The sequence below is a fragment of the Moschus berezovskii genome, chromosome 10, assembly GCF_049115385.1.
Source record: "Moschus berezovskii isolate FMDL1 chromosome 10, NW_MosBer_1.0, whole genome shotgun sequence".
Taxonomy (NCBI): Eukaryota; Metazoa; Chordata; class Mammalia; order Artiodactyla; family Moschidae; genus Moschus; species Moschus berezovskii.
Genome location: NC_142469.1, coordinates 78851254 through 78867864, shown reverse-complemented (window position 1 = coordinate 78867864; position 16611 = coordinate 78851254). Strand labels below are relative to the sequence as shown.

General features: G+C 36.0%; 1 protein-coding gene and 1 pseudogene across 12 annotated transcripts in view; one reads left to right on the top strand and one right to left on the bottom strand.

The window, feature by feature from the left end:
* Positions 1-16611, bottom strand: part of EYA4 (EYA transcriptional coactivator and phosphatase 4) — a 383860-nt gene that overhangs the window by 3708 nt on the left and 363541 nt on the right. For 10 of the 12 annotated variants that reach the window (XM_055432873.2, XM_055432871.2, XM_055432870.2 and 7 more), the window contains 6 exons: positions 16413-16502; positions 10171-10229; positions 9903-10063; positions 7181-7295; positions 5131-5252; positions 2618-2718 (listed from right to left, as the gene is read on the bottom strand). In XM_055432873.2, coding sequence (XP_055288848.1) covers positions 2618-2718; positions 5131-5252; positions 7181-7295; positions 9903-10063; positions 10171-10229; positions 16413-16502 — 648 coding nt within the window. Of the gene's footprint in view, positions 1-2617; positions 2719-2756; positions 2858-5130; positions 5253-7180; positions 7296-9902; positions 10064-10170; positions 10230-16412; positions 16503-16611 lie in introns of all 12 variants that reach the window. The other 2 variants (XM_055432879.2, XM_055432882.2) reach the window with 1 other exon arrangement.
* Positions 11911-12923, top strand: LOC148776343 (10 kDa heat shock protein, mitochondrial pseudogene; annotated as a pseudogene).

The window sequence follows — 16611 nt, the reverse complement described above, 5'->3', positions numbered from 1 at the left end:
TACATACTGAACTTCAAAGCCTTAGAACTTTTTAAAAATGTAAATATCACATGAATAGATTTTATACTTATTAAGTATTTAGACAATAATAGTTTGAGTATATGGGTATATTAATGTATATTACCAGAATTAATTCTAGTGGGTTTCCCAGCAGGCGCTAGTGGTAAAGAACCCGCCTGCCAATGCAGGAGACATAAGAGACAAGGGTTTGATTCCTGGGTTGGGAAGATCCGCTGGAGGAGGGCATGAGAACCCATTCCAGTATTCTCGCCTGGAGAATCACATGGACAGAGGAGCCTGGTGGGGTACAATCCATAGGGTCACACAGAGTCAGACATGACTGAGCAACTTAGCAGCAGCAGCAGCAGCAGCAGAATTAATTCTACCTGTCTTTTTTAAACTGTTTTTTTTTTTAAAATGCAGCTTCCACAAAATTTAAAATGACAAACATGGGTTATAAAACATGTTTCTATAGGGGAGTTCAGTTGTAAACTTTGAAATTCTTCTTAAATTTACAAAAAACCCCACAAAACCCCTATACTTTTGGGTCAAATTAAAGCACGAAATTCACTTAGAAGTAATTTTTTAAAAAAATTCAGCTCAGATCTATTTGTAGTAACAAAATAGTACTTTATATTTTTGCACATGCGATTATAGCTACATCCCAAGAAAAGCATGCATTCTGGATACTAGAGAAACCAGCCACCTGTGTTTCAAAACAGAATTATAAGCCTTCACCATCACCAAAACTGTACCGACATACACAACCATTTGGAAATAGCATTCTAAAGGTTCTTATCCATTGGAGTCATGCCTTTTTCCCCTGAAGTTGTAGGTTTAAAGCTGAAGGTGTAACAACTGGTATACCAAGTCTAATTTTCATGCTATGTATAAGTGGAGTAGACTTGATAAGTTTTAATTTTCAAAGGCATATACTATTTTGGAAAAGTGAATTTTATCAGCCCTGACCTAGATATGTGTGAATTTCACATAGGTTAAAAGATATGTAAGATGCTTGCCATGGTGGCTGCATTGGCTGTTCTTTGTTAGGTGTAATTACGGTGTTAATATGAAAAATTAAAACAACAGGGACTCAGGGCACTGACAAACTCCAGAAGATATTTCAACTGTGTGTGACCCAAAGGATTTCAAGCGGTTCTCAGCTGGGAAATTGTATTTCTTGAGGCTGCATCTCTGACCTCATACAGAACGTCCTTGGGGCCAGTGTGCTGTCTTGGGTCACTGACACCGCTAATTAGGACCGAGGAGGGAAGGGACTCTGTGGGAGGCTGAGACTAAAGCAATTCTCTTAATGTTATGGGAAATCATGAAGTATTTCAAGTATGGTTTCCAGAGCGTCACCAAACCTTCTAAACTGGAAGTTCTTTCTTTTTTCTCCATTTTGCTTGATTTGAATTGATTACAATCATAAATCATTTCTTTTAACTTTCTAATATCACTATAAACTTTTCTAGGATACTGTTTATATTAGGTTTTCGGGGGAGGGGCGGAGGTGAGGGTTGGCAGGGAGAGAAATCAGATAAACACTCAAGCACATGCAAGTGTTTAGTTAATGTTTTTTAAGATGATGCTATGAAATCTCTTCAGGAGAATAAGGATAATATTTTTTCCTATGGAAAACAATATATGCTGATATGTCATTGTTTAACAATCGTTATTCATCATTTTGTTCTGTTTTATAAATTACATCACTTTAATCCTCTCTAGATGACCTTTCGCCATCAATCAGTGAAGAAAGCAGTAGATCTCAATGTTGTGTTAACTTACAGTCTGGTATCTGGGGCCAAGCCAATGATATCATTCCCCTCTTGATGCTGGACCAACCATTTAAGGTTTTTTAACTTCCTTGATTTCTCTAGAAATGTGGGCCAGATGAAAAGGCTGATTTAAATTCCTAGGGTCTAAGAGATCTTCTAAATATACTCAAAGCCAAGCAGGTGCTTGGCTTCATGAAAGTACCAAGGATTTACCACAAAGGTAACACTCTTCTAGAAGATATATATGAAAGGTACATTGCCTTTAAGTCTCTACAATAAGTTGGCACGAAAGGATTTGAATACTATATCCCATTTCAACAGCATTTATTAAATTCTCTGGCAACAGTTTGTTTTTTTTTCCAGATATTAAAGCTATCATCAGCATTTATCATCATGGAGCACAACTGATGCTTGGCACTCACAGCACCATATGGCACAGAGGCTGGATGGGAAAAGGGTAAGAACTGAGCCACTCACATGGTTTTCTATGGAGCTCATTAAGCATCTTTAAACTTGTTGAATTTCATGTGTTCAAAATGGTTATTTTTTGCCCCATCTTTCTTATATCTGTGTGTATTACACACATACACACACAAGCATACACACAGATAAATATAACTAAATGTTCCTATATTTCCTGTTAAGTTTCAGGCAAAAAAAAAAATGCTAGACTCCAAATGGTTTATTTGAATGTAAGTATTGACCTTCTCATGCTCTTACTGCTTTGCATCTATAAATTTAAATCATTTGTCAAGCTGCCATTGGGCCAAACTACAGGAATGCAAACGAAAAAGCTTGCATTTAGAAGTATCACACCAACATTTTTTGAAACAGGTTACCTTTTTTGCTGCCTGTTCTTCTTCTACACCATCCCCAATTACAACATATACTACTTTTCTGCCAAACCTTTGCATTATTCGTTCAAAGCAACTTTCTTTTCCTGGAAGATAAACAAGATAAAGTTCAGAGTGAAGTTACCTGGTTAGCGGCATGCTCCTCATCTCGGCCATCTCCAATCACAACATAAGTTATGTTAGTGCCAAATCTGGACACTATACGCTCAAAACAGCTTTCCTTGCCTGAAAAACAATGCACTACTTATTCTTCCAGCCATTGGAATCATTAACTTAAAGATTCATAAAGTGTTAAGTTACTTTCTCTTGAACATATATCACTTAAACTAGCTTGCAAACTCTGGGTTATGAAATCAACAAATGTGGTTGAATATTCTAAATTTTTACTTGAGACTGATTATTAAACAAATGTATTCCACACTCCAAAAAATGTCAGAAAGGTTAAGCATCTGATCCAAAGAAACATGTTTGTATCTTTTGTTCTACCTGAAGAATACAGGAACAACTTTACAAGCAACTATTCGTTTTTACATTTATTTGTATAGCTATATATCAATTTTATCTAGTTTGTCTTCAGTAGTATAGAAAAATCAGCTAAACATATTACTGAAGGTAATACTGAAGGTTCTCCTAGAATGAAAGAGGAAATACTAAGATATGGGTTTCCCTTGATAAAACAGCTCCTTTCTTCAAGTGGCTGGAAACTAGTTTGCTCAGATTAATTGTACTAAGGGTGCTGTCTGGAACACAGCACCGGTGATGCTAGCATCCTCTGACTGCACTATGGGAATAACATCACAAATTTCTACCTGTTCTTTGTTTTTAAAACACTAGCATTATGCTCTGAATTTCTTTCTCAGTATGTTCATGCAGTCATGGCTACCTGTGCATTTTTTTCCCCCCCTTAGTTCAGAACTCCAAAAAAATACTCACTTAAAGGGGAAAATAAAAATATTTTTTTTCAGATTAAATATAAGGAACAACTTAGTCTTATTTAATAAGAAAGACTGTTGACCTTACTAGAGGAGATGTTTACATCTGTGTAAAACTAATTTATCAAAAAGTAAAATCAGGTTCCATGTAGTAATCCGGCTAGCATATACACATGTATATAAAAATGAATGGTACCCTTAGACCATGAAATTTTTGAAACTTTTTTTACGTCCTTGGATATGTTCCAGTGTCTTAGAGTTTATAGTCTATGGGAACTTGAATAGAATTTGTATCCTCCTATTGTATGAAAAACTGTATAAATCTTAATTATGTTGAATTGGCTCATACTTTTCAGGTATACTATATCCTTCTACTTGTCTGTATATTCATGCTATCAATTTTTGAGAGTTTTATATTAAAACTCCAACTAAAATACCTTAATTCATCTACTTAAAAAAGTTATATAGTGGAACTATTAATATATATAACTTTGTTTTGTATTTTCCAAGTCTCTTGTAAATGTTTTCATAATTTAAAAAGTAAAAAAGAGAAAAAAATGATTGGATTAAAATAAATGTTAAAAAACAAACAACAAAAAAATGAATGGGACTGGTATCAGGGCTCTGAATTGCAACGCTCAGGACAACCAGGAATTACGAAAGCTTGGTCCTCTTTAACTATACTCCCCAAACAGCTGCAGCTGGGGGCTTTTTCTGCCTGTGCCAATATCAGTACTGTGCAAGGCCCAGGGAGGTTATTTTTGGTCGGGGATTTTAGGATTCTGAACTCTTGTCAAGCTGCCAAAGCCCAAGTTTGTTGACCTTCAAGGCATATTATACAACCCATCTATTTCCCCAGGCATTTCCTTGACAGACAACAGAATACATGAGTTGTTTTCTTTTAACTCTTTCAAGATGGCAGAAGTTGATGAGGCTTTGTTTCTGAAAGTTTATTAGAAGTCTCAGTGCCTGTGAAAGGCACTTAAAGTCAAAGATGGCTCCATAGATAGCTGTGATCTAAATAAACAAGGTGGCAGTTCTTTGATTGCATTTTGGGAAATGTGTATTTTCAGCCATTCACATGCTACCAATATTCCAATGTGTTTTCTGATTCATGAAACTTTTTCTCTCTTGAATTAAAGATACTAGTTTAATTCATCTGATACTCCCATATGATACTAAAATGGTGTTTTTATCTTAGATCTAGATTATTGCATATGCAAGGATATAATACCACATATCATATTTATTAAAATATTAAACTCTATGGCTAAAGATACTATATATTATTTAAATAACGTGTGCTATAATGAATACAAATAAATAATATAAATGTATATATAAAGAGTCAGATACAGAGTTCAAAATTTCATAGGCAACAGCTTTCATAAAATTTACACATGCTTAAACAGTTGCAGAGAATTTTGTTATTTGAGCTCTACCAAATTTGTTTGATATTCTAATAGCAAAATGGATGAAAGAGGGAATCATGCGAAGACACACATTAAGAAATTTCCCAAACACAGATCTGAACATACGTTACACAGTTAGAAATAATTCTCTTACCTATTTTAGTTGCACTGTAAATATTCTCAATGGGAAAAGCACCTCCTAAACTATAGAGTAGAACCTTCGCGAGCGCTGGGATCAGCTGGGTTGTTGTTACCAAGACATTTACGCAGTTACTCCTAAGATGGGGAGGAAATTGGCATATGTGTTTTCTAATAATAACTTCTACTAGTGCAGATTTTAAATTATCACTGCAATCTTTCAATTCCAAAATAAACACCCCCTGATAACTCAACCTTTCAATGTTCAATGGTTGTTCATGGTGCCTATGACCTAAGAGGCACAATGCCAGATGCTGGGAATAGATCCCAAAATGCAGTGAAGGAAAAGATGCATGCATTTGCTCTGATACATAATCCAGCAATGACTGGTATAAACAACTGCTTTCCTGAAATATTTTGTGAAATTTACCAATAAGGTGAGGATGTGGATAATGTGACAAATTTCATGACAAATTTCAAAACCCTCATTGTATAATGACTTCTTTTTCCCCTTCCTTTCCTTGTTATTCATGTATTTACTTACATACACTTATGTTTCATATGCATACATTTATTTATTTCTATCATATACCCATGTGTTTGAAAATAATTTATATATGATATACTTTGGGTAACACAGAGATAATCTAAACAATAGTGTTATAATGTTTGTTTTTAATTATCTACGAGACTTCTTTAAAAATAATGAAAGCTTCTTCTATTGCATTTTACACAGGATTTCAGGCTGCAGTCCTCACATCCCAGCCTCCTTGTCCTTTGGTCTCCAGGTCACCGTCACAGAGATCACAAGGCAGCAAATCCCATCTTAAAACAGCTTTAATTGTTAGACAGTTCTTCCCCCATGGAGCCAGCAGCTCCCTTCCTAGGATTCCTACTCATTGGGACCAACTCTCTCCTTCACAGACAGAGACAGAAACGTAACGTTTCCAGCTCAACATCTCAAGAAGTTGATATCAGTAACCTTGCCCCACTCATGACTCTTCCTCAGACTAAACGCCTTGGTTTCTCCCTCTGACTGTTCCTTTTATGTAGTTTCCACAGCCTAAACACTTCTGGCCTCTTTGTTGGACACAAGGTGCTTCAAATATGTCACAGTTGGAATGAGATGCCCAGAACTGAGCAATGTTCTCTGTTCTGCTTCCTTAGCTTGACCCGGGAATCTACTGCCCCCTCCCTTACCACTTAGCCTCTCTGCTCTCAGTGCAGTGGCTCGTCATAGTACATGGCTCGAAGTCTCGAACAGGGCTGGGGACACATCTGTGTACTTCTGTGTTCTGAACACTAGACTCTCCTTTTACTTTGTTAAGGTTTCTCTGAATCTTGATTCAACCAGTCCAAATATTAGCTCTTCTCTGAATTTTGTTTTGCTAAGCACACTTGCTAAGCATAATTTTATTTATTCCTCCACACATTTGCTAAGCATAATTTATTTATTCCTCCAACTCAGAAATAAAACTAAGGAATAGGATAGAACAAAGATTTTTCTCCACCCTATTTAGCCATCAAGTTCCAGATTTATATTATTTTATTCATTAGTATTTATGGCACATGGTATGCAACTCATTATGTCTACTCAATTCTATTATCTACACTAACAAAAGTCAGCATTTCACTGTTCTGTTCAAACAATACAAAGGTTACAAGTTATTTAGGAGCTTTCTGTTGCTTTTTGGATGTGTTTGAATTAGGTACATTATCTATAATGGTCTAAAAGACTTAAAAACATGCACAGATTATGAAAACAATGTATATTTTTGCCACCATCTTCTGTATTTTGCCACCAACAGAGTGCTTTTTAAAAAAATTTTGGAAGTCAAATGACATTCCCATGGGATTTATCAAGGGTTATGACGAGAAATGGATAAAAAGAGGCAACCTCTGTTCTCTATACCCCATCCCAACACACACACATACACACACACAGAAGTGTTAGGTCCCTTCAACCTCTAAAACAAGGCTGGGAATTAAAATATTTTGATACATGAAGACTACTAGAAGGACATCTTCAATACAATTAATACAGAAACTGCAACAATGCGGCTTACCTCGTACTAATAATTGATAAAGATTTAAGTGCATTCGTTAGCCAGGAGTCTGTCAACCCTTCAATCTCAGCCCTCAGCTGTAGCCATGCATCTCTCTTGGCGGGGCCAAGAAGTCCTGCAACACGGAAAAGCAGGGCAGAGTCAAGAGATCAACGTTTTTCAGGGATGCCTCACTTGGTCTCCCTTCTGTCTACTATGGATAATTTTTATTCCCACCTATATCAAAAATTGAGACATATCAACCCTGATCTTTCATGTCAGAATTGATTATCCATTCATTCATTCCACAAACATTTACTGAACAACTTCTACATGTAACAGTCTGGGTTAAAAACTAGGGATACAACAGTGAAGGGCGGGTCATAGTCTCTGCCTTCACTGATCCTAGAAGCTGGCACGGACGATGTCAGTCACCGGAGGGCCTCTGACAATTCCCCTGCCCAGGTCCCACTCCAGTAGACTGACAGACTAGGTCTAGCGGGGGAAGTAAGGGTCTATCTACCAGCCTAGGGATATGAATCCCAAATATTTTGACTGTCAGAAAATGTTTACTTTCTTAAAAATCATAGCTATTACCACTTTGAAATAATAATGACATTACCACATGTAGCTTTAGAATTTTTTAGAATTTGTTTCTACTATTAATGCTGAAGCTATTAGAAACACTTTGCTTTGTAAAAAGGAGTTGAGAATCTGAAAATCCTAAAGCCTGTTACAGAGCTACAGACAATGGCTGAAGGTTATAGTGGTATTAGGACAAGAAAAGAAGTAGTTATACTAATTTTCTAGAGAAAGCTCTTGCTTTCGTGATAAAACAAGAACATGTAAATTGACTAAAAAAATAGAGTTTCTTATTTAAATCCTATTTCAGAATATTGAGTACATATATATATAGGTGGATATTTAGGTGAATATTTTTAAAATCAAAATTTCTAGTTTCTACCAAATCTCATTTGTCTTTATTTCAATAAAGAGATGCTGCTGCTGCTAAGTCACTTCAGTCGTGTCCGACTCTGTGTGAGCCGATAGACGGAAGCCCACCAGGCTCCCCCGTCCCTGGGATTCTCCAGGCAAGAACACCGGAGCGGGCTGCCATTTCCTTCTCCAATGTGTGAAAGTGAAAAGTGAAAGTGAAGTCGCTCATATCACAAAATGGACTCATATCTCATTGTTTAAACTTCTTCAGCTATAAGATTATTTACTAGAAAGCTTGTTAATTTTTATATAATTTTAATAATAATAAAGATTGAGAGCAGGAGGAGAAGGGGACGACAATGAGTTTGGGTAAATTCCGGGAGTTGGTGATGGACAGGGAGGCCTGGCGTGCTGCGGTTCATGGGGTCGCAAAGAGTTGGACACGACTGAGCCACTGAACTGAATAATATCTTTTAAGAGAGAAATAATGACATGCTTTAATGAGAAAAGTTAATTCAGATTTCCCAAAGGGATATTTATTTTAAAGTTGAACTTATTACCCTCAATTGCTTTTAAACATAATATCTATTTATTTGGTTTTACAAAAAATGTTTTGTATAGAATGTTAGAGTGAATTAGGAAACATGCGTTTCTGAGTTGTCTGCCTAAACTGCTGGGCAAGTCAGTAGCCTGCAGGAGCCTGTTTCTCACTTTGAAATGAAGAACATCCATACCTAAGCTTCATTTTGGTTTTTAACATTATTATTATTCATGGTTTTACATGTTTTTGTTCTCCTGTAGTTACAGAATATCTACTGAACGTCTATTATGTGCTTCAAGCTAGCTAGGCACTGGATACACGGCCAACAGACACACAGCCCGCCCTCATGATGTGTATGGTGTAATACACACTATAGATTAAAATTTTATTTATTGTATTGCATGACATATATGTGAACATACACATGTAGAGTATTCACAAATATATTTAACTATCTTCTTCAATTTTAGAGTCTGGCTTATACTCCTCAATCATCTCTCTTTTTGTTTAAAAAATGAAACAAACAAAAAGCCCTAGGAGAAGAACCTTAAATGACATCATAACTAATCCCTAGGATTTGCCCAACCTAGGATTTTGGTGACCTAAAACTGATCCTAATAATAGGGATCATTAAGGTTTATTATACCAAGAAGCACATCCAGGATCTTAGTTTTGATACTACCTGTAATTTATGAATGAGTATAAAGTGGTTTAGTTACTACCCACAGAACATTTGAACTCTTAAAAACCATGATATACATGGCAAAGACATATTGACAGATAACATGCAATTTTTGAAAGGATAAATTTAGTCGATGTCTTTGGAACAACATAAGGCACTGCTTGTGTTTCTTTCTGATAGGATTCCAGAAAGGTAATGACTGCTAACAACCCTGCTTCAGTGACTGGGGCTCTTGTCTTTAGACAGGTCTTCTTTCCATGGCCTCCATCAGTTCCTCTGTCTGGTTTTCCCTGGGAGTGTCCCAGCCGAAGAAGGGCCAAACAAATGTCCTGCTATTAATCTTGACCAAACATCTGGGCACAAAGAATTCCCAAGTCATCTGACAGTGCTGTACCCCTCATTGTGCAGTAAGATTTTTTCCCACCAACTTTAAGAAACTAAAAATTCTGGCTTACTCTCATCCATCATGAGTCCTTGGTAATTTATTTTACAGAAGGATCAACCTTAAAACGAAACTTGAAACCATAGTTCAAATTGTACATCTATCTGCAGTACCTTTATTAAATGTTAAAAGCCACACATACCTCCCACGTTGTTCTTGTAGGTGTTGTATAATTCTTTTACTCTTCTGTAACGAAAAGCCAACTTCCTCATCCAGTCAACCCCTCCTCTTACACCTGTTGGCAAACAAAGGTTTGCACTACTTGCAGCTGCATGGAAGCCATCAGTTGCAAAACTGTAGGTACTGCAACACCCAAAATACATTAAAAAGAAATAAAAGAAATAATTACATGTGCAAAACTTCACAGCTGAATTTCTGTAGGAAAGAGCATACTGAAAGGTGTGGCTTACCTTAAGTCCTGCCCATTGTCATCAGAGGAAACATCATCTATGTGAACTTGATCACACTCCTGTTAAAAACATTGGAAGAGTTGTTTTTCAAAGGATGCTAGTCGCCATGTTTGAAGCTTTTCCCATCTTTCCACTTGATCAGGCTATGGCCAGAAGAGGGCAGCATTTGCCCACCCATCCCACCCTCTCATGCTGGGAAATGGCACTATTTCCAACCTGTAAGATCTAAACCCAGAGGAGGGCCTAAGAGCCTGTGTCTACAGGGCACATGGGTTTCTTTAGAACAAATGAAAAATTAATTTTAATCTTAAAATGACTGATAAGGAATTTTCTTTTGAATCTTTACGATCACCATTATGTTATGTTAGTTGTACAGTCATGTCCGACTCTTTGCTACCCCAAAAATAATCATTGGTGATCACTTCCAGTCATTTGTTATGCACACATAATATGAAAGCAAAGCCAATCTGAAGACACTCAAAACTTATTTGGGTTGAACACCCCAATGGTGTTCCTTGGTAGCTCAGTCAGTAAAGAATCTGCCTGCAGTGTAGGAGACCTGGGTTTGATCCCTGGATCTGAAAGATCCACTGGAGAAGGAAATATCCTTCTGGAAAATCCCATGAACAGAGGAGCCTGGTGGGCTGCAGTCCATGGGATTGAAAAGAGTCAGACACAACTGAGTGACTAACACTAACCCCAGTGGTTACTATTACGTATTATTTGTTGAGCAACAACAGAGGGGCTTGATGATTATGATGTTCTGTGAGATTTCTATGACTTCCTGTTTTTTTGCTGGGTGAGTGATACCATGAAAAAACCATGGTGATGTTATTTTAAAAGTCCTGATCTTTCAATACAGCAAAAAGCTAATAACCATAGAAGCTGGTGGGATTTTTTTTTCCTTTTTATAGCTTGTTTTTAAATCTTTAAGCTGAAAAGAATACTGCAAGTAAAAGGGAAATAATGAAGATTTACCTTCTCCAATGTGCTACAAATTCAGAGGAAAACAGACTTTAGGTATATACATCCACATAATTGACCTGTTATAGCATACTCAAATGGCAACTTTTTGGAAAAAGAATTCAATTCTTCTTTGCTATTTTAAGACTTCTTTTTCTATCTTCTAATCTGCAAAGCTCCAGTGAAGTAGTACATGATATGAAGGTGGAATCTGGCTAAGGCATTTCAACACTTAGAATCTATTAATACTTCGGGGTGGCTCAGACGGGAAAGAGTTTGTCTGCAGTGCCAGAGACCTGGGTTCGATTCTGGGTTGGGAAGATCCTCTGGAGAAGGAAACAGCACCCTACTCCACTATTCTTGCCTGGTACATCCCATGGACAGAGGAGGCTGGAAGGCTACATACAGTCCATGGGGTTGCTAAGAGTCAGACACGACTGAGTGACTTCACTTTCACTTTTCACATTCAGAATAAGTATGGTTTAGTCTTCTGGACCTCATTTTTTTCTCATCAGATTATTCCAGTCAAACTCACAGAGTCTGACTATTAAGTGCTTATCTTTCAAAATCAACTCTAAAAAATTATTACATTTGAAGATAAGGTGCCATACTAAAGACTTTTCAGCTACTATTTATAATTATTATAGGACTTGGAAGTATCTGACAGTGAAACATTTAATATCTCATCTCCAGCTTTCTACACTTGAGTATATTAGATCCTGCTGCAGTGTGAGGATAAATTAGCTGGCTCAGGCTTCTTTTAAAATATGAAACTTAATGAATACCTCAATCAATACAATTTTAGTAGATAATTTGAAAATCCAGGTAAATTAATCTTAAAGATTTACATGAGGAACATAAATTATGGGTTCAGTAACTTTTGAATAAATACATTCACAGATAAGGGAGGGCCTTAAAAATCCGACTGGAAGCTCCCTGAGGGGGCTGTTTGGGTCACCTGGATAAACCCACATTTAAAGCACAATCTGGCACATAGCAATCACTCAACAATTCTTTGTTGACTAAATAGCAGAAGTCTGCTGCTGCTGCAGTGTCACTTCAGTTGTGTCCAACTCTGTGTGACCCCCTAGATGGAAGCTCACCAGGCTCCCCCGTCCCTGGGATTCTCCAGGCAAGAACACTGGAGTGGGTTGCCATTTCCTTCTCCAATGTGTGAAAGTGAAAAGTGAAAGTGAAGTTGCTCAGTCGTGTCCGACCCTTAGTGACCCCACGGACTGCAGCCTACCAGGCTGCTCCATCCATGGGATCTTCTAGGCAAGAATCTAGACAAATGTAATTCAAGAGAGAATTACCACAATCATTTAAATGTTCCGACGTAAGTTTATGGTGATATAAAATATTTTAGATAGTAAGGGCTGTAAGAAGATATATCAAGAGTGAAGGAAAGGGCAAAAGAACAGAGTGTGGGCTGAGGCTGCAGGACAGGCATTTTAAAAAGGTTCTTTCCCATTTTGACTGAGTATTTGTTGAAAAGAGCACAGCTCAAACTTTAACCCAAGAAGGCATTAGGTTTCCAGAAAATTCTCAGGGAAAAGCATCACACCAACCATAATAGCTGTTAGATTGGGCTCTAAAGGAAAGGGTGAGATGTAACCAGTAAGCATGAAAGTTGGAAATAAAAGTTCTTCCAGAATACTGAGGTAGCAAAGCAGTTCTAGATGACAAGAATTATTTCTTGAGTTGGTGACATTCTTGTTAAGTATAAAGACCAAATTAAACCACCACTGAAACGGGATCATGCAAAGTTGCTCATTCCACTGAGGTTTTGAAATCTTACATCATGTAAAGAATTTCCACAATTTTACCATAAGCTAATGATATTAAAAATTGGGGTTCTTACGAATTACATTGGCAATTGTAAGTCATTTCTTTATCTAATACTCTCTCTCATCTAATTTTTAGAGAAATTCCTCTGACATTTCAAGTATTAACTCACATGATTAATTTGTACATTTTGCCCTCAAATTTATTTTTTACTCTTGAGGACATCAGTATATCAAACTTATTGGACCGTGAGTTCCATATTTGAAGTTATGTTTGAGGTTTTTCCAAATGGAACTTTTCTTTAAATTTATGCCTAGTTAACTATGCTTGTTGATTCTGGACCTGTGCCTGAGGATTACAGTCCAGTGAAAGAAACCTGAACTTCAATCACTTACATTTTCAGAAAAATCTCAATAATTGTTCTTCAATTAGCATTCATTCAGAGGAACTTTACAAGAATTATTTTGACTAAAACCTAAAAAGAGTTTCATGCTTTGGCTTTAACAAACTTTAGTGTAAGAACTGAACATCTGGAATAATTCTGGCACTAATCTTAAATTCTTTAATTTTAGAAGGTCTTAGAAGGTGACCGCAAAGTTGTCACTGATCTTTATCAGTTATAATCGATAGCAGTCTTCTCTCACTTTTGTGAGCCCAAACTCCTTGGTGCCTTCTCTTCTGGAAGTTATTTTAACTGAAATAACATATTATTTAAATGGAGAGCATCCACTTCTTAGGGACAGCAGAGTGAGCATCTGCCTTCTCTACAGTTGGAAAGGATATAGTGAAGTCTCTATTAAGAGGATTTAAAGTTGCATCTTTCAAGGAATTATGTGAAAGCAGCTGCTACTACACATGTTGCAGTTTCTATTGAAGGATTTGTCTCACATAGATTTTTAGGTTAAAAAAAGGAATCCCAAGAGATTAAATGCACAAAGGGGGAAAAAAAACATAATAAGCAAAACATGGAGTTATTCTCTTAAGGAATTCTCTTTAATTCTCTTTAACATACTCTATGTCAGTAGAAGCAGACATAGGGTAATACCAGTCATGAAGCTCATGCCAAAGTTTGCTTGTAAGAGGTTTACTGAAATAAAAACCTGGGAGAAAGTAAAGTTTCAAAATCAGATGCAGAAGGATAGTGGGTATGTATGTAACTGGACTGAATGATTTTGAAAGCAATAGATTTTGTTAGTTTTAGTATTTGTTTGTCTCACTTAAGTTAGTATAAGTCTTTGAGTTTCCTTGGGGCACTTGGATGTGTGCGCATATGTGTGTGTTTGATGTCTGAGAACTCAATCAATTTATATGCAGAGATGAAATAATTTCTTTGATTCAGTAAGTTATTGTTGGATATTAAGTTTTAGTAGTTGAGTTGAATGGGATTTTTATCACATTCTAAAGCACAACTAAAAAGCTACAATCAGAGAAGAGAAACTCAATACCAATATTTTCTCATTTACTGTTTCTACCAGAGATCCTGCTGGGTATTTTAAAGATATTATTTATACAGTATCTAATCCAAAACAAAAATTCTTAAAGCACAAGAGCCAACCACATATTTCTGATATGCCAATATTCATGTCAAAATTGCTAAAGGTACATTTAAATTCATCATATACTACTTTCAAATTCTCACTCTAGTGTTCTATTAGAAGTTGGGTGGTAGATTTATTCCATCTGGCTTCAAAAGTACCACTAAAAGACCTAAAGGGTCATTTATTCCATTTATATCTAGTAAAAAATAATAATTGAAAGGAAATAAAGCTATAAACTTGGGTAAAATCACATTAAACTTTTTGTGTGTGTGTGTGTTTCACAGATTTGAGAGGAATAATAATTTTAAGAATTCTTTTTCAGAATGAGACTCATCTATCTATTTTACCCAACAGAAAAACCAGTAAGTTATATGTTATCACCATATGTGTATAAAAATTCAAGTTCCTAAAAGGTTAAAGTGTGTTTTCTATTATCCTGTATATATAAAATCATTCTGTACACTAGACAGTAATAAGTAGCAAGGTTAATTTATATCAGGTTTTAGAGAGGTGATTATTATTTCTTATTATCTAAAACTGGAAGACTTGCCCAAGAATACTGATCTTTCATACTATTAAAGAAAACAATAAAAACCTCTCTAAACAGAATTTAAAATTTTATTATCCAGTAAAAACAGTGACTCAGTGAAGAAAGGATAGGAAAGAAAATGCTATTACACATATTTCCAGCCCATACATTTATGGGATATGCTGAACAACGTATCTTTTACTTGAGATGCCTTAAAACTGGGTTTAAGACCTTGTCAATCAAAAAAAAAAATAAAAACTTATTTAAGACACTGACTAATTTGGCTTATCTTCCTCTCAGCTGTCTGCTAATTTCAGCGTGGTATGGGGGTGGAGTGTTTTGGAGCCTGGTAGATTCCAAAATTTCAAATCCCAATTCTACCACTTAGCAGGTAAACTTAGATGTGATTTTTATGCTGATGGACCTTACAGTATCTTCTCTACAAAAATTATATGATAAACATATTTATTACAAAAGGCTGGTAACTAATTAGTGGAAATGTCAAACACAAGGTGCAGATTCAGTAATAATAATCCCCATCTTCATTCATACTGGGATTATAGATAAACACTTTAATTTCATTGTGAAACCAGGAGACAAAAAATCAATTTGAATGGATCATTTTAAAAAGGGAAAGAAAAGTCTATTTCAGTCTAGTTATGCGAATCTCTTCCCAGTGCCCACGCTACTCGGTTATTTCAAATTTCATCATCTAAATACCTAATGACTCAGACCATTAGCGCTCAGATTATATACCTTATTACAGTACTTATTCAGTTATCCTGAGGCTATTTTTCTTGGGTTCTTTCAGTTTGGTGTTACTGCTTTTACTTTCTCTTCATTTAAGGTTAGAAATGAAAAGATAAATTAAGAAAAGAGAAAATAAATGCAATCAAACTGGTCGGAAGTACTATATAAATAGCTCTCATAACGTTTTATCCAGAAAAGGAACAAATAGGGAATGATAATGACTAGAATTAGGTTTCAGATTATCTACAAAATTTAATGATCCATGATAGCACCAGGAGCAGTATCTGTGACTATTGTGCAGTCATTAACCTAAATTGCATCCTGGTTAATAATCTGGAAAAGCTAATGCTGCTTCCAAAGATAAAATGAATTGTGGCTAAGACACTACAAGGACCAGGAGCAGCAGATAGGGGTGTATTGTATGGGACAGCAAGGCAAGACCTCCTTTTTGAAGTCATTTCTATTCTCAATATATGCCAGTAAATATATATCTTTCATGAACACAATTTAGCTTTTGTTTATTTTGCATACACAATGTCTCCCTTGACAGACACTACTTTTCTCTTGAGCTAAATTTCTATCTTTCCAGGTTTTTTTAGAGGTTATCTGCATATATCTAGAAAAGATGTGAGTTTTAACAGTTGAATACAACTATTCTTACCTTTTAAAATTCTTACCTCTAAATCATTAAAAAATAAATGGGTATCAGCAAGATTAAAAATCATTTCCTCCATTCGAAGTCCAAGGGTTACAGCCATGGGGGGATCCTGAAAAGGAAATGCACATAGTGTGAAGTAATTTTTAATAATAACTGTGGCTACTGAAAATTATCTTAAGTGCATATGGGATGGGGAGACTGTAGGGATTTTTAACCTA